Source organism: Calidris pugnax, unplaced genomic scaffold, assembly GCF_001431845.1.
Source record: "Calidris pugnax isolate Ruff unplaced genomic scaffold, ASM143184v1 scaffold188, whole genome shotgun sequence".
Classification (NCBI taxonomy): Eukaryota; Metazoa; Chordata; class Aves; order Charadriiformes; family Scolopacidae; genus Calidris; species Calidris pugnax.
Genome location: NW_015091257.1, coordinates 12664388 through 12686480, shown reverse-complemented (window position 1 = coordinate 12686480; position 22093 = coordinate 12664388). Strand labels below are relative to the sequence as shown.

Here is a 22093-nt window from a genome sequence, read left to right as displayed (position 1 = left end):
GAGGTTTATAAATCTTTTTTTTTTTTTTTTTTTTTTTTTTAAATGTGCTGAGGTTCACTGGTAAGTTTCTGTGGAAATGTAAGCTCCTCTATCTTTTGCCCTCATGTGAACCTTCAATTTGTTATTTTGTCCTGTGAGTTAATTGCTTAATTCTCATATAAGCATTCTGTGTTCCAGTTGGTACTCTTTTGTTGAACGTGGTATTAACAGGATGGAGAAACACATAATGTTCTTTACCCTTGTAGTTGTGTTTGTAATCCTTTCAGAGTACAGGCAAATCCACAACACATTAAAGTTCTTGTCTGTCAACAGCTAGTTAGTGTCGTGAATGATGTCAGCCATTACACACAGATTCGCTACCCAAATTTTTCTAGGAAGGAAATAAATGTGCTTATTTATTGCTTGTGTTCTGATGCAGTTTTTGTCGAGCTCTTCTTTAATCTTGGAAGGAATTATCTTAACTAGAAATTCTGTTGCAGTTTATAAATAGAGGGGAAAATAATCCATTTATTCTCTTAAAATCTTTTGCTTTTTTTATATGAAAACAGATGTAACAGATCAGTTATCTATCCAGTTTGTCTTCTGCAAATGCACAGTTTTACATAAAATAGAATTACTGTATTTTTTTCTCATTCTCACTGAATTTTATTTTCACCACTTTCTTAGAGCTCTTCTAAAGCAAAAATGCATTCTACCTCTAGGAATTAATTACTGATATTCTGTCCAAACAATTAGCATTCTCTTTCTAGATTTAATATAATTTCAAGTTAAAAAATTTTACACAAAAGGATATATCACTTTTTCAAAGGAAGACTTTTCCCTGATAGCCTTACTCTGATTGCCCTGCCTTTCCCCATCTCTGAGAGATCTTCTGTTCTGTCAAGGTTTATTAAAACTTTTCTGATTGAATTGGAATGTAACAGTTTATCACAGCACCACTGTAGTCTTATGTTTGATTCTTACGTTATATACTTAGTTATATTGGGTGTTGATCAAGTACAAAACTACTGCATATATCTAGTTTTTAGTTTATAAAACCTGTAAAAGTTGGAGTTCATATTTAAATTGAGTTTCCAATAAAGTTGGACTCTTTCTGCAGAGGTTTGTTTTGTATTAACTACTGCTATGTGCATGCTGAGTTTGAAGAGGGTTGTTAAAATAACAGTTTCTCACAACTGGAGACTTTTTGATACCCTCAGCTAATTTCTGTTTATGAGAATATTTCAAAGCTAGGGGAATGATATGTGGTTTGATTCCAAATGCAAACCATTTCTAGCAGGGTTGTTTTGTATTTGGTTTTGACCATGTCAGATTCTAATTATTGGCAACAAAGGGACTTTTATTTAGCCCTGAATACTCATATTGCCTAATTTAAAAATTATTAATCGGTGTTGAATACATAACATTATTAATTAGTAACACTATGTACATTAATGGATGAAGCACCTTAAAGATTAAAAGCTGTAGAGAACACTTACACAAAGGAAAATCATTACAAATACATTAAGAGGCTATTTGCGTGATGTTTAAAAAAAAAATATGCAGAGGCATAAATTGCTGAATAGTGAATTAGTTCTTAATAACCTTGCCTACTTGTATTTTCTGTGGCAATTTTCCAGGATGTGCTTCTGTTTCTGAGCACCTACTTCAGTTTGTCATTAAGCTCTTGGTGTGCAGTCCACTTATTAACTGCTAGAGTTTGTCTGCCTGAAACATACTAACTTTTTAAGCCTTTTTCCCCTTCACTTTCTTGTTAGCTCTTCAATCGTGTGCTCAGGTCAAATATTCATTCCCTGTTCGCCCCCATTTATTACCACCTGATAACTTACCAATAGTCAGTTGTCAATACCGTCTGTGTTATCCATATGAATGGTAGTAAAAACTAATTGTACTGGTGCTTCCATGCTTCATTGTAAATCTATTGCTAGAAATACTGTTCAAAAGAATGTTGTCATGTGTCTTGTTTAATAATTTTATATCTTGTTTGCTATAGAAATTTTAAATACTAGTGATTACAGAGGCATGCATTTCTGAAAGGTGATTTTTTTTGCTTGCGGGCACAGCTCAATTACACTGAGAGAAGAAAATTGGCAAATGCACTATAGTGTTGCATGAGTTTTATACATGTGTAATGTGTGCAACAGTTAAAAGATAATCCTGTGCATGATTTCATGATACTTTATTTTTTTTAATGCATGAGACTAGCAACAAAATATGTTCTATGGGAAAGAGCAGATCTGATTTTTTTTTTTTCACTTATAATTTTAATTGTTGTGTTTTTATTTGAATGTTCAAGTAATTCAGTGTGATGCTTGGAAGTTCATGGTCATTCATTACCACTAAAATCAAGGAGTTAAGTATTCTCATATCAAAACGAAGTAGTTATGTTTGAATTTAAAAGCAAAACTATACTGACTTGCTTATCTTCATCTGAAGTAGAAAAAGGTTCCTAAATTTTGGCTTTGAGTGGAAACGCTTTTTGTTATTCAGCCTATTTATAAGACTATTTCACAAATTATCCCCTTCTTGTCAACCACTATTCTCTTGTAGGGCGTGTAGGTGTTCTTTTAGTAGCACTTAAAACATTTTAAAATGCATTTTTTGGAAGCAATATCTCAATAAAAAAGCTAGTGGATCTGTTGACAAATTGCACTTGTTTCCATCAAAAATCTAAAAGTTATGTGAATGTTTTTAAGTAGGCTCTTCCAGTTTGTCCTTAGGTAGTATCTACTAGTCCTTCCACATGAAGAATAATAGATAAGCTATCAATTGACCTTATTTCTTTTGCTATTTCAAGCTCTCACTTCATCCTATATCCACAAGGGTGCTTAAATTGTTAATGTCATCTGACCTGCGCTAGATGCTTAGGGTTGCTACATGGACTTAAGCTCTTCATTTTAGAATGAACATCTTTGGAAAAGAGAATTTGCTGAATTTCCTACATATGCTATGAAAATTTTCTTATTGAAGGTGAAATATGCTGATTGGAAACTGTAGGTTTGAGGGTATGCATAGTAGTGGAGAGACAGTATTAGGTTGTCCTTGAGATATGACAAAATAAAGGAATGTTAGCATTAGCAATGACAGATCCTTGATATTAAGCCTGGAGCAGGTGGAAGTATAAGGGGTTTTTGTCTGGTTTAGGAAGCAGCCTTTGTAAGAACCTGCTTCTCACTAGTCCCCTGAGAAAATTAACCATAATTAATGCAATTAATTCAGTCTTTGCTTAATGTTAGCTCTTAAATATAGACTACTGAAATAGTCTGCCTTCCTAGGTTGGCAGTGACATTATTTGCCTCAGCTATACCTGTATTCCTCTCAATGTGGAACAAGAAAGAATAATGAAGTCTTTATTATAATGGTGATCTGACTGCTTTGTGGTCTGGTCTTCATGTGAAACTTCTGTTTCGGTTTCAAGTAGTCAGCTTGGTTGGTCAGTGTAAGACTGAAGTTCTTAAGACATGTATGTCCTTCATTTTAGGCACAGATACTGATCTGTAACTACAGTTTAGAAGGTATATGTGGGATACGTTGGTCATTACTTAAGGATTAGGAAATAGCTATGATCTTTGTGGATTTGGAACCCCTCCCAACTTGTAGAAGACACAGTAAGTTGTGGTAGTATTTTGGTAGCTGACACTTTGGTAGAATTCATTTCAGACTTCAGTCCCTGAATGATGTTGGATATGTAGCAGCAAAGAGGTTATAATGCGGTTAGATTATCTGATCTTTTGGTTTAAGTGTGAAGTGGCCTTGTCTGTTTATATCGAAGGTTTCAACTCTGATACATGGATCAAAAATAAAGTGAGCTGGTTTGTGGTGTTGGTTCTAGACATCATTTAAGAACCTGGAATAAAACTATTTCTAGTTCTATGTGATAGGTAAAGTCCAATTTGTGATTGTACATGCAACATAATTGCTTTCTTTTTGAGGTATTACATGTTTCTTAATTGTGCCCTTCAAAATGTAGGTGCTGTCCAAGTAGTAGGGGAGGAAATGCATGCATGTAGAAATGTCTTTTTGTAAGATACTAAGAGTGTGAGAGGTAGGGTTTTTTCCCCTCCCAGTCTTGGGAATAAAAAGTTGAATTGCTTGTTCTTAAAGAACTGGTATAGTTTGTCACAAAACGTATTTCTTAAAATCAAGATAAAGCATATTGGGCCTAAATGAAGAGGTTAGTTGCTTTTGTGTTCATTTTCCCACATCAACTGAATGGTTGATGCACCTTGAAAATGGTTATTTTTTTTGAATGAAGTAAGTTTTCTATACATGCTTGACTACAGTTGTGCTCTATAGCATTGTATATATAATATCCTTCACTGTGGAAGAATTTATTTGCACCTTGTCTTAAGAAAATTTGCTTATTTATTGTTCAGTTATGATATAGGTTATTCTTGTGGTCATACAAACTATGCTACCTCTTAAATTCATTGTTTGCAGGTGGAGAGCAAGGAGATACTAAAGTTACAAAGTGTTTGATTGTGTGGAAATGTGCAAGTGTGTTATTTCCAAACATGTCAGTTAAAGTTCCAAGCCTTTTCATGCTATCATCTATTATTTGTGTATCTTTTGTTTTAATTTTTTTGCTCTTTGCAGCATTCTGTTCAAGTAGAAAGTGACTTAAAATCTTCAGAACTGCATTTCTAACTTCATATCTGTATGTTTATGGCTATCTTGCTTGTCATTGACTGTACTATAGGCTATTGAGTTCAGAAAGTCACTGATAAAACCTGCCAACATTTTTTTAAGAAGTCATCATAGCTTCATAAATACCTTATATAAATTCAGCTGGACTTCAGGTGGAATGAACCGTAAAAACACACATGACCAGGAATCACAGTAACATCACTTCTTTGTGGAACAAACCTCTAAAGACAACTAGTTGTAAACTTAGTAGTAGGAGACAGGTCTGTAAACCTTGATATCAAAGGTGTTTTTGAACTGTCCTTGTACTGTGGAGTAGGCTTTCCTGCAAATACTCAACAAATCCTAACCATCTGTTTAAAGCAATAGGAGTCTTCTTGAAAAAGTGACATTGAGTATTCAGGAAGATAGGGCATCATAGTTCACCCCACTCTCATTCTCAGACTGCTTTATTTTTTTTTTTCTGATAACTTAAATATTTTGCTGGTCTGTATGTGAGTCTTTTGATTCTTTTTTGAAATACGCAGTTCAATATCTCTTGATGTTCTTTGTGAAGTTTCTCACTTTTCAGGATGTGCTGTGATGCTTGGGATTTTTCATAGATTTGCAGGCTGTGATTTCTAGATGTTTTAGAAATCCAGTTGTCTTTCCAGAAACGTGTTGTCAGATCTTAATCTATCCTTGGCTTTATGAGTTGAAAATGACTGAAAGCAGTCTGCTTTTCACCAGAGCAGCTTTTGTGCAGAACTTTAAAATACCATTTCAGTAAATATGTCTCCATAATATTCGCCCTTTTTCCTGTCTGTTTTGTTTAATGTGTATGCATGCAAGATGTGAGTAATCTTACTCTATTAAAAGAAATCAAAATGCTGATTAGAAGTTCTTAAGAATCAACAAGTTGTGAGGAAGGAGTCTTCCATATAACTATTAAGTATGCATTGTCAGTTCTGCAAATCGAAATGTTAGGAAGTTTCAATTATAAGTAAGACAAATTAGTGTAAGTGGAGTCCTTGCTGCCTGTTAACTATTTAGTTCTGATGTGAATTCTAATACTAATCAACAAAACCACTGCACAAAACTACCTATAAAGTTGATCATTCATTGATATAAGCAATCCTTGTTAGAACTGTTGAGGGTATATTAAAGGTACACCAAAGTCCTCATAGATAATTATTCTGTTAAGGGTATATTTATTATCTGTACTCTGAACTGGTAGATTTTTCTCCAGAGATATTATTCTGTTGCCATATGTAGCAGCACTGCATCAGGGTGATATGATGAAAATTTTAGCACTGCTGCATATGCCATAGCTGTTCTCAGGAGCTTAGTCACGTGCATTTTGGTCAATAAACAGTAAATTCAATGAACAATTGCAGAAGACTGCTTGACAGTAAGGAGTGTCTTATCTTCAAAATTAGATGCTCTTTCAGAATAAGCACATTAATCTGCATTTTAATAGAACATGTTCCCTGAATCTGGAAGAATGCTGAAAAGAGCAATGTTAATGTTTGAACCTTGAGATAGTGAGAAGAAAATTCCATTTTTACTGTGGTGTCTGAGAATTGTCTGAGATGATGTGCCATGTTGCAGTGTTACTACCCTTTCCTAAAATTCTCACTATCTGTGAAAATGGCTTTAAAGCGCCACAGAATAGTAGGTGAAAAGAATATGAATGGCCCTAGGGGTTATCCCATTGTGTTTGGTTTTTAGCGTCTCATTTCATTATGGTCTTATCTGTGTGTTGTACAGATGTCAGGCACGTTGCTGGTATGTGTTTTGCGGCTTTTATTTATTCTTCTGAGGAAGAAGCTATGTTATTTGTTGCCAAGCTATCTAGCAACAGTAGTAGTTCTGGTGATGGATATCAAGATGCATAAAAGTGTATGTATTTTAAATCTGATGCTGAAAATTTTATTTTAAAAAGGCCAAAAAAAAGTCTTGAGGTTTTCTCAATTTCACTTGTTCACAATTCTTTGAGGAATCTTAAGTATGTTTGATTAACAGATGGATTAAAGTGAAAATGTTCTACTTTTCGCACCAAGCATTACTACATGAAAATAACTGGCTTATCACATGCAGCCTAGCAAGTAACAGTGATGACATAACAGTAAATATGATTACATAGATCTTGAATTCAGTTATTTAAATTACTTCAGGATGATAGGTATATAAATTGAATGAAACTCTTCTCTTCATGGAACAAGTCTTACTTTAACATCAATGTTAGTAATAATACTGTGTGAAACAGTCACTGAATTAAATATATGTAAATTTGGTAGCATTCTATTCTATTATACTCTCAATCTGTTATAATAATGAACAACTGATCTTAAGTTCTCTTTAAAAAAACAATCTTTAAATTAATATTCCTTCAAGCACAGGTGAAGCTTTCTAAACAACTCTCTAGAACTTATTCTTTTAGTGTACTAACATCCTTTATCTTGTTAAGAAATGAAAACTAAACTTAAGAGGTTTTTTAATGCATCTACTTGAAGTCTTTGAACAGATGTTTTTTACTTATGCATTTCTGTTGTTTTCTTTCTTAGCAGTGGACTTTTAGTAGGATCTAATAAAATTGTATTAAAGAATAACAGTAGCTGTAACGCATTTGAGTGAAATAACTGAATTTGCTTTTGTATATAGCTTAGAATGTTTTCTAACTTTTGTTTTAAATGGAAATAAGCTGTAAATCATTGGGTGGGTGTTGGGGTTTTTAGTTTTGTTGGTTTTATTGTTTGGTTGTTTGGTTTTTTTTTGTTTTTTTTTTTTTTTTTGGTTAAGTGATGTAGTTGGTATTGCATTTTCACTGCTGCTTGATTTTTGTGTTTGTAGAGCCAGAATGAAGACTGGGGAGGTTTGTCTGAGGATATCTTATGATTAAGAGACAATCTAAGACATTAGTCCTTTTGACCCCCATCTAAATGATTGGTAACTACCAAGTTTACCATTTTGGTGGCATGGATTAAATGGGTGCTATGCAAAGACTGCTGCACGTGTAATTAAGTCCTTGCAAGGGTAAACAGAAAATGGGTGATGGGCTTAACCTTCTGCAACACTTGCATGATGGTCTTTGAAGAGTGCTTTGACTGTTCCCTGTTATTTTCCTTTTTTGTACTAACCGCATCAACTTGAAGTGTCTGACTTCTACTAGCTTTCTTTGGTGTTGATAATTAAGTGGGATAATGCAAGTTAGAGAAATGGATACCAAAACTAATAACTAAACAGATGTTTGGCTTTGTTTACTTACAATCAACCCATGTAAATGCGTATTTACTGGAAAATGAGCTGTTTCCATCTGCTGTGCAAAGAAAATTGGCCCTAAAAAGACTGGGTGCTGCTGCAATTGACTGTATATCAAGTGCCGGATGCTGCATGACAGAACAAAGCTTATTTGCATATATAGTGCATTGCAACATATTTTTGTCCAAAGCGTAAATGGAGTACATTGTGGCAGTCCTACTAATAAAGGTAAGATTTTATTTTGCGTAAGGCAAGTTTAAAACACACATGAAAATGATTTGCTGGAGAAAACTTAATTAGTCTGCTGCTTATTTGATATCATGATAAACAAGTGGTTCAGTGAACAAATTGGCTTTAGTAATGTGGAACTGCACTAATAGTTTTATTTTCATATGCAGCTTTCTAAATACTAGGATTTAGTTCCCAGACAAAAGATAATTATTATAATAGATAAAAATAATTTGTAACATGTTCAAAATCAAATTCACTGTTAGTGTGTGGGTAAAAAGTTACCTAGTGTATCATACAGCTGTTGATCTTTATTGAGGAGTGGGGAGTAGCCAATACTTGCATATTTGCATACTTGCATATTAGACCTGTAGGATTACAGCAGGTAACAAGTCACTTGTTCAAAATAGAATTTCTTACATGAGCTTGGACATAATCTAAAACAATTATATGAAAACCTAAATGCTCAAGCTTGACTTTTCACAGTGTTTTCATCTCCTTATAGCTTTTTCTGTCCTCTTCATGATAACAAATTCATGTTGATTCTCGTGGTGAGGTTAGTATTAATACTGTGACTGTAAAAGTTTCCTTGTGATTAAAACTTTAAAAAGTATTTATATGGGATGCTGCTTCTTGTCCAGTACTATTCCCTGGAAGGAGTGAAGGAATAGTCACTGCGTACGGAGCTTAATTTACACCAGTTACATTGTCATGACTCCAAAGAATGTGGAGAAATGGGGATGGCATCTGCTGGGGTAAGTGGAGAGGGACAGATAGATGGTTGCACCTAGGAAGAGATGGGGGTAGTTTGACTGCTGAAAGGAACTGCAGCTTGCACATAGAAATGAAGATCATCTGTGGTAAAGAAAGATCACCTCAGGTAAAGAAGGTTGTCTTTGGGCAAAGGGAGGAGTTTGACTCATACAGCTTCTGTGCTTAGATTAACCAGGTACTTAACTAATAGATTATACATATTCAAATTATTGAATGTGTTACTCTATCAAGCATAAAAAAGCACTAAATGAGCAGAATTTTTTGAAGGCTGTCTTAGGGAGACTTGCTTGTAAACTGTGGTGTTGAGTTCTACATATGCTGTATGGCAAATGTAATAAGCCACATATTTAGAAATATTCTATTCCTACAGAATTTAGTTAAATTTAAGGTCAGCCTTGTATAATCTTGAAAAACCTAAGTGGTATACAGCTAGAAAGGGTGAAATCTTTTTATTGTGCACTCAAGTTCTACCGAATACAATTTATGCTTTATCAAGAGCAGTTTACAGGTGGTAAAGTCAGGGGGTATTTTCCTCATCACCTAAAACCATGCTGACAGTGACTCGTGTTGAGATGGTCAGATCCATTCCTGCTACCACCTCTGTGATGGCACTTGTGTTGATCCACTTGTCCTGTGATTACGTGGTTCCTAGCTTGTTAGCTAAATAAGAATATGCAGGAGGGTACGAGAGGAGCGGCATTGAAAAGAAAAGTAAAAGGCAGCTGCTTTTAGTGGCAGCCAGGACTTTTGCTAAAGCCAATGGTGTGACTTAAATTATGTTTTATTTTTAACAATTCCCCAATGTGTCTAAGTGTTTCAAAATGCCAGTGTCAACTCGCATAGTTAGGTAAATTCTAATTTACCTGTCTTATGCTGCAACCCGCTGGCTCGAGTTGTAGCAGCATGGCGAGCAGTTTCAGCAGCAGTTTTGACTTACTGAGTTTTCAGTTGTCCTTTCCCTCCCTTTTTCCTTTGTGCCAGAGCAATTATTTATATGACCATTCTAGAACCAGATTTTGGATCCATTTAAACTGATCCAATTTAAATTGCTCATTTTTAATAACATACAGTCAGCAGTTTTTCCGTGTTTACAACTTGGCCCTGCAAACATTTGTCCAAACAACTGTAAGAAGGAAAAGTGCTGCAGGAACAGGACGGAAGGGGAATGCTTAAATGCCATTGCCATGGAAGCTGAATGATACTGGATGTGACATGGCCTGTTACAGCAGTAAATTCTGGTCATCTCTTCAAAGATACAGCCCTGCAGTTTAAGAACTGCTTCCTTAAGCAAAGGGGAAAAAGTAATGCAAACCTGTAGCTGCAGTGTAGAGCTGGAAGAAAATGGAAGAAAACATTAATGAATCTTTATGTGCATACTTTGGTAAACTGCCAAACATACAGACACTGTGGGATTATCTGATAGAGAACTCAGTGATTTGTAATAATTTTGGCTCTAGCTTCACAATACACAGTATTCAGCGGTAGTATTTGTTTAAAGCATTCAGGGTTTTGTGGTGGGGAAGTGGAGCCTCCAGTGGATGCTTAGAACCATCCTTACCCTTAAAGATTAGACAGTCAGTTATTCATAGTTCACTGTGTCGCAACTGATTGGCGGGTATAAAGCACTGCTGCTTGGAGTGATTATCACCTCTGATCCAGCAGATCAGAATAGCAACTAAGAAGCAGGAAGCACCCGCTATTATCCAGTTACAGTACATGAAGTTTCCACTGATATTTTTACTTCTGCCTTTGAGAGGCAGGCAGGCAGGTCACTGCTGATTTTATGTCACATCCTTCTGCTCTGGTCTGTTAAGATGATGTTTTAGAGCTGAAGTGCATACGCTAGGATGTTTTGCTGAATAACACTTGCATGACTGTTGCTGTTGCAGACTCTAGTTGAGCGAGTATTGTGTTGACTAATTTGCGCCAGTCTTGAAGATTTCTCTTTTGTCCTGTCTGTATAGGATTCTGCAGACAAGATCTTAACTTGGAGTTGGCATAGATGTAGGATTGTTCTTTGGTTTTGGAACAGAATCATAGTTCATTGTTTTGAACATGTGTTCAAGACCTCATGGGGTTTCTAGGTTCTCTGACAAAACTTTGCTGTCCTTTGAAAGTAAAGTAGAATTTTCCCAATATCCATGTAATTGGAGTGAGTTAGTTTGCCAAAGATTGGGAAACAGATGCTCTACTATTTTGAAATCCCTGAAAACACAAGTGAACAGCAACAATTTCCTCAAGCAGCCTTTTGTTAGAAGTATTTCCTAATAAAAATTAGGAAGTAGAGTGTAAAAGTAATTACTTCTGAAGTGTTGCTAAAGAAGTGTTTGTTAAATGTACTCTCTTCCTACTGTAAGAATTTCATGTTTCTAAACAGAAACCCTCATCCTTTGTCTCTCTTTTCCCCATAGCCTGTTTCTCTGGAACAAACTGCTGTGCGCTCCATGGTCCCATATCTTGTATGTTGTTCTACCTTGGGGCTTGTTTAGATGCTGGGGGGGAAAAACCCTAAGATTTTACCAAAAGGTAGCAGCGCTGCTTTTTGCCTTCAGTTAAACATAGCTTGCCATCATAGGCTTTATGATGGTTTTGATGGGAAAGAAGTTTAAAGAAAAACCTGAGCAAACTTTCCTTGAACAAAGAAGGCATGCCAAGTGTTCATGAAGTCTGTGTTACTGCTGTGTGATGCCAGTAAAATGGCAGCGCTGCAAAACACCTAAGTCAGTCTTGCCTGAGATAATAGATTGTTTTCTTGTCCACTACAGACATAAAATAGCTTCAATTGTGGCAAGAAAATAATTTCAAAGTAGATATTAGGCAAATTTTCCAGTGGTGATAATGAAGCGATTAAGTAGATTGCCTGGGGGACATTAAAAGTTTCCATCACTGGATGCCTTTAACAGATTAAATATCTCTCAGGAATGTTGCAGGTATGCTGTTTGGGGGACCGGATTAAATGAAGTCAATTCTAATTTTAGTTTGATTATGATTTTTAATTAGGTTGGGTCATGACAAAGGTGGTTGAGAAGAATGTCAGTTGTGTTGGGCTAGCTAAATAGTTCTGTTGACTCAGATCAGCTCTACCATTTTTCTAATTTAAAAATCTTTAATGACTGAAAATTTCATAGAGTATTACTAGCTTTTTAAAATTAGTTGTAAACACAGATGTCAGATTGAAAAAGATGGATTCTAGTAACTTTAAAACATTGTGGAATTGCAATGTGCAGCTTGTATTGTAGACCTGTTACTGCTTTGGCAAAACTAGGATCTAAGACTTATGTGTTAAAGTCAGATAAACAGCGTACATCAGAATTTTTAAATAAGTGATGATTTTTCAGAGATAGTATTTTATATTGGTTTGCTGTTGTATTGTGCTGTGAGGATACTGTTGCCTATTCCCCAGCTACTAGATCAACTCATTTATAAACTCATTAGATCCAGATAGCTAGCTACCTTAAGGACATGCTTCACAGGCTCAGATGTTGTCTGACGTCTAAAGACTCCCGCAGAAGAAAGGCAGAGTAGTGACTAGTCTACAACATCTAGTAGATAGTTGAAGCTGATATCTGTCCTTTCCCCCAGATTATCCTTTCTGGTATTCAAACCAGCAGGGTAAGTCCTCTGGAGACAGTGTGGTAGGGAACACAGTAAAAAATTTAACAGATCATAGTTGGAGCTTGTGAGATACTGTAGTTCTGTGATGGCAAATAATTTGTCAAAAGTTATTTTCCTTTCTGTTGTTTGTCAGGCTGCCCACAGTGTCAGACCCTCTGTGCATGATGGTTTTGGATGTTCTCAGTGGGGTACAGAGGTCTCACTGAAACTGCAGTGTTTTCCATCTGGCAATATTGCTGTGTTATCGCTTCATATCTCTGTTACTGTTGTCTTCCATTTAATAATTTAGATTCACCTCTACAATGTCAGGTTTTTGCTAGTCTAGTTGCAGGTGGTTTACATGTTCTGGAAGCTAAAAAGCCACCAGGAACAAAGTAACCACTTTCTTCCTATTGTTATCTGACAATCTATGTTGCTTTATCAGTAGATAATAAGTTTCTGTTAAGATGAGACACTAATCCTGTAACAGTAATTTGGGTCAATCATCTAATTTTGTGTACCAGGATTTTCACATCAAAAACGGTTAATTCCTCAAGTTATAAACCATAGAAAATACGAACAGGGCGGGGAATACCCCACTGGTGTGGGGAAGAGTAGGGGTTTGTAAAGTACTGAAAGGTAACAAGTGGATAAACATGAAACAAATGCTTCCATGACCTTATTTGTTCATACTGTTTGTGTAAAAGGGAATATGGTCAGCGCTTCCAGGCGAAAGAGTGTGCTAAAGAACCTGTGCAGCCTGGGATAATCTTTGAACACAACAGTGAATAGTAATGAGCCTCATAATAGTGCTAGAAGATGAGCTGCTCTCATTCTTCTTTCTGTCCAGAGAGCTATTGTAAAATTGAGGAGAAATCTGTTAGGAGATTCGACAAGCATTTCAGTGAAGACACCAACTTTAGTGGCTCCAGGTTTCCAAAGGTGAAACGCTGGAAGACCAGAGTTGTTTTTCAACAAGGAGTAGAATCAGTGTCACATATGTGCATATATGTTCCAAATAAAAACTGAAAATATGAAACCATAAAAATTGGGCATTAGAGACTGTTACAATGTGCCTGTTTTTCAGTTGTCTTCATGTGTCTATATCATCCCAGCAGTGTAAGTAAAGGAAAAGTTTTCTGTAAGTACCTTTCTGGGAATTTTTTGCCTGTAAAGAACTGGAGAACTGTCTTCAGCAGTTCTAGAGTTAGTATTTTCATTTTAGTCAAAGCTCCTGCTCCTTCGAGCTAGTACTATATACTACCATCATGTAATTCCTTTTCCAGTTAGAAATATGTTTTAGCATTTTGTTTTAATATAGGCTGACACTCGACTTAAGCAGTAAGAGAGTAAGAGTTAAAATTCACATTTGCAATTCTCTATTATGTACCAAATTCTTTTGAGTTCTACTAAAATCACAGCAGACTTCATACAACTTATTTGCAACTGTCGCTGAGCTATAGGTGCTGGTTTGAAAACTACTGTATTTGTAGTTGGCTTATTCAGAATAATTTTATCTACCATAGAATAATGTTTAGATTACTGATACTGAAAAGCAGTATAAATACTATAAAGCTTCTAGGATATTTTTGTTGTGCTATTTTGTAATTGGAGGTTAGAGTTTTAAAATAGACAAACTTGAACGTGTGGCTAAACTGAGCTGGCACAGAGGAAATTGTTAGGCTTGGAAGCCATGGGAACTTTCTCAGTTTGTAAGACTTCCATAATTTTGAGGAGCGGGATACTAAAATGGATTGAAGATTTTAATTGGTACATCATGAAAGTTGGTAACTGATACACAGAGAGTTGTGTTTTGTGCTTCTTTTGTTTGTTTTCCTCCAAGAAGATATATATACTCCTAAATTACTATTACTCTATTAAAAATGTCCTCATCTGTCTCTAGGGCACTGATTTTAATAAAAAAAAATTGAATATTGCTTGCTTTCTAACTCAGCTTTGAAAAATTGTATACTAATGTTCATGCTAGTAATATAAGTATTAAATTTAGCAGCATAATTCAAAAACAAAAAAACCTGCTTGCTGTGAGAGGTGTCTCAGATACCTACCATTCTTTAAACAGGTGCTCTTTGACAGAAAGATAATTTTTATTGCAAGTAATGCCAATGCTGTACTACTGGTGTGGTGCTATTTGCTGGTGCTACCAGTGGCGTGGTGCTGTTCGCAGCCGTGTACTAGAGGCCTCTTTCCAATGTGTGTTTATCAGAGCAGATATGGTAGGTGATGGCAAAAGTTGACTTAGCCCAGGGCCCTGTCTCTGACAGTAGCCAATAGTTGATGTGTACTGAAGAGGCTAGAATGGAGCAGATATATAGGACGGTCCGTCTCTGGAACAATATCTCAGCTGCAAACAATTTTTGGCTGAGAGGAAACTCTAAGCTTACATAATACAGTAATTATGATATGAATTTATCCTGTATGTTGTTGGGCCCAGCGTGCAAGCATGTGCGGGTAAAACGATGGTTCTCCCTGCCTCCTCCACCCCCCGCCCTGGAGATCTAGGGTAGTCAAAAATACAATATTGTATTTCTGTATCAAATGTCCTTTTCATGTCAGAGATACAATAGTGAGATAGTCTTTTTGTTTTCTTGCATATCTGTCCACCTTTCTATTATGTATAAGAATATGTGCATTTCTTTTGTAGCCACGTCATGAATACTTTAATGTCCCAGTGTACTAAGTGGCTTCATTCATCATGCATGCAGAATTTCAGAGGAGATAGACCTGTGGCTTACTCATGACAGAACATTATCATCAGCTTGGTGAATCCAGTCATCTTGAATCTAATAGACTACCACAACCATTCTCTGCTGTTGTACTTTCCTCTTCCCCTTCTGTTTTACAGTGTTGTCTTTTCACATGTCTCATTTCAACAAAACTTGTGCTTGTTGGCATATGGTTTAACTTTTTTATTGTGTGTAAGCTTGAAGTCTTATGCTTAAAAGTTCTGTAGAATTTTCTGAGCTAAACATTTATATACTGCAACACCTATACTGTAACACTACTTGACCTGCGTTTTATCTTTCAAACAAATTGTGGTATTTAGACATACACTATAAAGACTTGTAGATGAACTTAATATTTACAGGGAAACTAGTGAAGGAATAGTAGTATGTGAAATGTGTATACACACAAGTATTACATGCTGTTACATGCAATTCTATGCAGAACTTGCATCTTAATTAAAGATGAACATGCCAGTATTCTTTTCTGAGACTGGCACGATGGTGTGTCTTACCTTACCAAGAGGAGGAAATCAGAATTGATTAGGGCAAAGAGAGTGACTTATGTAAATCTGAAGTTATATTTGTATTTAAATGTTCAAAACACTCCTGTGAGTAGTTGAACAATTGCTGCTACTGAAGGAGAGAACAAGTTCATTGCTTTACAAGTGGTTAGGGCTGGAAAGATGGGGTTTTTTTAAGTCCATTAGCAGCATACTTGAAATATGTCTCCTTCAATTGGCCTTTTCAGTTTTAAGTGCAGACTACCTTATATATCAGAGAACTGCCACGAGGATGAATATGATAAGTACCTTTCAATTAAAGTGTGGGCAGAGTGAGAGGGCATGTATTGCATCCTCTGTTTGCCTAGTGGAAGAGAATAATTTGTAACCTAAAATCAGTGCTGGTTTTGAAAATTGGTTAAATCTAATTAGCAAGGAGGTGGTTACTGAGACTAACCACAAACAGCTAGTTCCACATACTATATGTGGTAATGCACTACTGATTAAATGTTAAACTGACATAAAAATGGGAGATTTAGGGGATTAGAAAAAAAGATTTGGTTTGGACTTGCAGTGTTCTGAAATCTTAAAAAACAAGATCATAGGACTGGTTTTCCATTTCCAAGTTTGCCTTTTTTCTGTAAGACATTAACAATGTGTTTGAATGTCTGGTTAATGCTGCTTTAGCCTGCATTATTTCATGCCTGTTGGCTTAAAATGCTGTGCATTGAGCTGTAATGAGATGCTGTTTTTCTTGTTATCTGTATACAGCTGCTTGCTTCTAAATGACTAGGTAATGAATTAGCTTTCCTGGCATGTTTGAAATAAAGTATTGCATGCACTTTTGTCTCATGTGAATGACTTTTTCCTCATCTGTGTTCTGATATATTTCAAATTTGCATTGTTTGCCTTGGGTGATTCTGAGCTGCAGGTAGTGTATAATGTTTTCCACAACAATTGGATAAAATGTTTGACACTTTCTAAAACAAATAATGTGAACAAAACATAATTCTATTTGTTTCTTAAAAGTCATAGTTGATGAAATTATTCTACTAGCAAAACACATTAGCCTTTAGGTGTTCCTTTTGAATTTATGTTGCTGATATGCACATAAGAAAGCATGTCTGCCTCAAGGGTACTGCTGTAGTATTAAAAAATTAAAATCTTACTGAGTTTTATTGGTGAGGTACCTGGACAAATAGCCAATGTCCTTGAAATACGTTGCTTTAAATTCATTGTTAGGCAATGACCTTGATTTACTTGAAGAAATTTAATCCTTATTGAAGAATATGCCTGTGGAAATTACCTACAACTTTGAAATGGCAGTGGAGACAATAATACTAAACTGCTCTAAAGAAAGTACCAGCAGTGTACTGTATTTCTTCATAGCTATTGGGCAACTAGCAACTTTTTTTCAGGTAATTAAGTATATATCCTGTTTCACCACTGAGTCACTGTAAGTGTCCGTTGCTGTCTAATCAATTTTAAACTGTGAAAAGTTGTTTTATTACAAATAATTTCAAGATCCTGAAATGCTTGAGAAGTTAAAATCTCTTAAAATACTCTGAATTTTGTTGCTACGTTTAAGAATGTAGGATTTTTTTGAGTAAAATGCTTCCAGTTGGTAGATGGGGGAGACACATGTCCTCTAAAATGAATGCAGCAGAGTAATCTCTCAATATAATAAGAGAGGTTATGTTAAAACTGCTACATACCCTCTTCTTCAATTAGTATCTCCTTTTGTGGGATTTGGGTTAAAATACACATGCAAATCTTTAATCCTGCCATGCTGTCTGGCTTAAGCAAGGTCACTGCAGTTACAAAAATATTGAAATATTGCATCAGTGAGGAAAAAAAACCCACTATATCTGTAATGCACCAAGTATCTTGTTTCCTGTTTTAACTTGCCTTTTTCTTGCAATTTCTTGTTTGCTGCTGGATTTCGGAAGCCATCTGGAAGTGCTCAGAGGCGGCCTGTTCCAAGCACTGACTTATTTTCAAATGAACTTGCCTTTAAAATATAATAGCTTGTTCCTTCAATACTAAATCACCTTATACATGAACTGAACGAGGACTGTAACCTCAATCATGTTGTGCTCCATAGCCAAGGTTGATAGAGACAATGTTCTGGTGTTAATTGCAAGATTTAAGTCATTAATTATGTATTTTACTGACAAACTTATTTTAATAAATATTTATAGAGCAGTTGAAAAATAATTTGTTTGCTGCCTTAACTATTATCTGCTTTTTTTTCTGCTTCATGACATGTCTTGTTTTAGGATGCTAAAGTAAGTTTATTCATACTCTGGATACTAAAATAGTTCTATGTTTCCATAAGGACACAGTATCCCTTTTTATTTACTGTGATATTGTTAATAATTATGGAAAAGGACAGCCTAATGTTTCTAATTAAACTACTGTTTCTTTTCAGATACTATAGGAATAACGAATACAAAACTGATGATAACCCTTTGGAATTTTGTATTAAAAAACGTGCTCTGAATCTAAACAAAGCTTTTTAAGATTAGAATTAAAATAAAACTTTATGCCTGGTGTGGAATAATGTAATTCCAATCCTGGCAATTCCTCCATTTCTGTAGGGGTCAATTTATTGACAGCAGATGTACCAAGGTACCTTGACCTGGTTCCATGAACTAGGCATGGGACTGGTGAAAAAAATCTAGGCTCTTCATAAAGAGCTTAAGGGATACTGTCTCTTAGTTGCGTCAGTCATTTCATTCATCCATCCATTCTTCCCTAACGGATTTTTGAGACCCATGAAACAATTCACCACAAAAATCACTGACTCCGTTGCAAGATGATTCCCCATCCCTCCCCAATGCATCTCTCTGACTGGATTGTGATTTGTTCCCTGCTGGTACATCTGAATTGCTTTATTTTTATTGCGCTTAAGGGCAATAAAATCTACCAGCTATTCCTGTGAACCATGACAATCTAATTAACGGCTCTTTGAGAAGTGCAGCTAATACCATGTTTGCAAACTGCATTACTTTCTATATTTCCATGTCTTTCAGCTTTTTTTTTTTTTTTTAATTAAGCATCTTTCATACTAACTCATGTGTGGTACTATTCAGTAGAAGCACAGGGTCCATTTACCATTGTCTCAAATTTTCCCTCCATAGGAAGCAGAGACCCCACGTAGTGTACTTGAAGAAATTGGATTGACATAAATCTTCACTTCAGCTGATGACATCTCAGTGTTTCATACTGTAAATGTTCACTCTCTTCATTGTAATGTTTAGCTAATGGTGTAAGATGCTGTTTGTCAGTATTACTGTTTTGCTAAGCTGCTTCATTCAGGCCTACAAGAAAAATACTCTTTTGAAAAGGGAACAAGGAACTAAAGTCCAAAAATCACAAATGAAAGGGAATTGGATATAAATTGACTCAGTGTCTCCCTTCACTGCGTATTTATAGGAAGATTGCATTTGACTACGATGAGCGTACTGTTTTTTATAAGCAAACTTAACTTCAGGAAATAAATATCATTATGACATAGCATATCTAAATGAAAAGAAACTACATGGACAACTCCAAATACAAAATGTTATGATGTAGAAATTGTGTTTATGCAACCAAAGACTTCTGTTCATCTGCATTTTAGTCAACACTTGTGATAATTCTGCTTATTTCAGTTGATGCATAAAGATTGGAAATACCTGTTTACTACTGAATTTGTCATTATACCAAAGAATCCTGTTGGGATCTGCATATCAAACTGGTAAAAACTGTTAAGGTGACAGTGCTTTTTGCAAGAAAACTGTAAACTGATTGATTCACTAGAAATGAAGGTGTATTTAAGTGTAGCTACCTTGAGCAAAACTGTGCAAGTTACTCTACTAAAAAGGGAATGCGTGTAGTAAAAAAAAAAATCATTCCAAATAAGGAAATTGGTTTTAGATCTGATATTAGCTTACTGTTAATGAAAACGCAAGGAAGGAGATAGGCTTTCTCACTGTGTAGAGAGGTACATAATGCAAATTGAATACTTTTGAAGGTGGGGAAAAAAAAGGAGCTTTACAAAAGGGACTTTTTATTATTTTCTTTCAAACTACAAATTGATTTGTATTTATTGGTGTTTTATAGTTATGCTTTAATCAGTGTATGGGTACCTTTAAACCCCACCCCCCACTGTAAGTGTCAATGTCATTTTAACTCCTTTTCTTGACTTACACACGTGACACAACCCTTACGAGACTCCTGCGTGATGTACAGTTTAACCGAGCAATTTGCAGTGAGAGCTTTTAAATATTAGATTTGTATACTAGATTTACTGCAAATCCTGTAAAGTGATACCGAGTAATATTTTGACACTTGTAGCAGACTTTTCAGTCATTAGAAACTAAACCTCTTTCCCTTGAGGAAGTTTGATTGGCGTGTGCTTTTTGAGTTCCGAGGAGGCAGTGGCCACGCTCTGGAGTAGCCAAGTTCTGCTGTGTCCCTGAGACGATGGGGCTGCTCCCCTCCCTTCCCACCCCTCTAACTTCCCTCTGGGAGTCAAGGCTTTGGCTTGTTCACTTGAGTACCACGTAGTGCCACGTTTTCACAGCGCTCAGCTTCGGCGGCGTGGCTGGAAGCAGCCCTGTGCTGCCAGCATAAGCATTAACACAGCCATCTGGGGAGCGAGACTGCGGGCTCCGCGCCATCCAGGCTAAATTTAACCCACTGGGAAAGACTCTGTGTTGCTGCCTGCAAGTCCCCTGATCCAGATCCCAGAAGGGCCAGCCAGGGCTGGGGTGGGTCTGAGGTCTGGTGGCAGTGCTGGGGGGCAGCACGTGAGTTTACGGTGTTAGAATTTGGCTACTTGTGCCCTTTCTGGGATTTAAGCATATCCCGTTGCTAGAGTTTTACAGATTGCTATTTTACCTAGGGCAGGGGAAACCAGTGGTGTGCAGGTCCCCAGCCTGCAGGGATAGGGGAGGCTGAAGGGGCAGCAGAGTGGCCCTGGGTGTGAGTTTGAAGTGGTAAACTCACCTTAATTTAAAAGTCAAACCCGAAGCAATTTTCTATGTATTAAACATGTTTTTAAAGTTTACACTGTCACTTGTATGTGCTTGGCTGGAGTAAGCTTTGTTGTGATTGTGACAAATAAACTGTTTGACCTCTGTCTGTCACGTTGGTTTAGTTGTAATAAATGTCCATTTTTACACCATTGCTTTGTGTTTACATGTAATTAGTTGTGGGTTTGTTGTTTTGGTTTTTTTTTTGCAGAGGAAAGAAGAGGCTACTCAGTGCTAGCTTAAAAAAAAGGGAAATTTTATTACAGTGCTTGACCTGTTCTTGAGCACTTTATTAAAAAATGTGTGAGTATACTGTGTCCAAGATTAGTTATTTACATCCATTTAAGTTGTACAGAAAGCAATAAATTAGCAAGTTTTTGGAAGGCTTACCACCTTAAACATGAAATTTATTCAAGTGGATGTTAAATTGATGCGGTAGTGCCACTTCATTTGAAAAGTAAAACAAACCACATGTTGATGGAAAGAGGGTTCTGGATAACACAAACTCAGTATTCAGTTCTTTAAATGGAATTAAGAGCAAGTCAATGCAACTTTCACAATTCTAGTCTCAACCAAACATTTCTCAGATGAATCTGTTCTTCAGCTTTCTAAAAGAACTGAACTGGTTGACATTATCAGCCAAAGCATGGTGAAAACTTGCCATCTTAGAGCATTTCTGAAATCTAACATGAAAGAAAACTTTGTTTCTTAAACTTCCTATCGTACAGAAGAAGGGGTTGGAGGAGCTAAAGAATCCATTAGAATTTCTGGATTGTTTAAGCAAGTGATTGTTGGCTTGAGTGTCTTCAGCTTCATCACTGAATCTTAAGTCTTTAAGAGGCTTTCCTGAACATCTGCTGGTCCTTTAGAGTCAACACCACGATGACGGTCGCCCTGTGGCTGCCTTTGTTAAGTTCCCATGCGCCATGGGTTGTTTTGGAATCAGTCTCATAGTTCACTGAGGTATAACTTTTGTCAGTGTTATCTCTTTTTTTTAAAAAAAAAATAAATCAGAGATAGGTTCTAAATTCAGCTGATACATCAGTGCTGAATAGAAGGGTATGTGGAATAATAGGTGTTTCTTTTAATTACAACAAACTTACAAGTGAACGCAACATCAGCTGCACTCTTTAGATGATGGCAGAAAGTAAATTAAGCTGTTAAGTTTATTAACTAGCACAGACTTTCATGTTTTGTAAGAAGTGCTGATCCAGGACAGGAAGCAATAGCATCTTTAAGCAGACTTTGGAACTTTTCTTTGGAAAAAAGTTATTTAGTGCACTGATAAACTCCAGGACAATTTCTGATTACCACACTGAGTGTGGTAATGCAAAACCCAGGCTGAGAA

General features: G+C 36.1%; 1 protein-coding gene across 5 annotated transcripts in view; it reads left to right on the top strand.

The window, feature by feature from the left end:
• Nucleotides 1–20899, top strand: part of AP1S2 (adaptor-related protein complex 1 sigma 2 subunit) — a 33683-nt gene extending 12784 nt beyond the window's left edge. Inside the window, exons 5-7 of one of the 5 annotated variants that reach the window (XR_001413976.1) lie at nt 7477–7572; nt 18004–18012; nt 18868–20899. Coding sequence is in view for 3 of the 5 variants with exons in the window: in XM_014960236.1 (XP_014815722.1) it covers nt 18004–18012; nt 18868–18915 (57 nt within the window). In the remaining 2 variants the exon portion in view is untranslated. Of the gene's footprint in view, nt 1–7476; nt 7573–15142; nt 16570–18003; nt 18013–18867 lie in introns of those variants that run through there. The other 4 variants (XR_001413975.1, XM_014960236.1, XM_014960237.1 and 1 more) reach the window with 4 other exon arrangements.
• Nucleotides 20900–22093: the final 1194 nt, after the last annotated feature.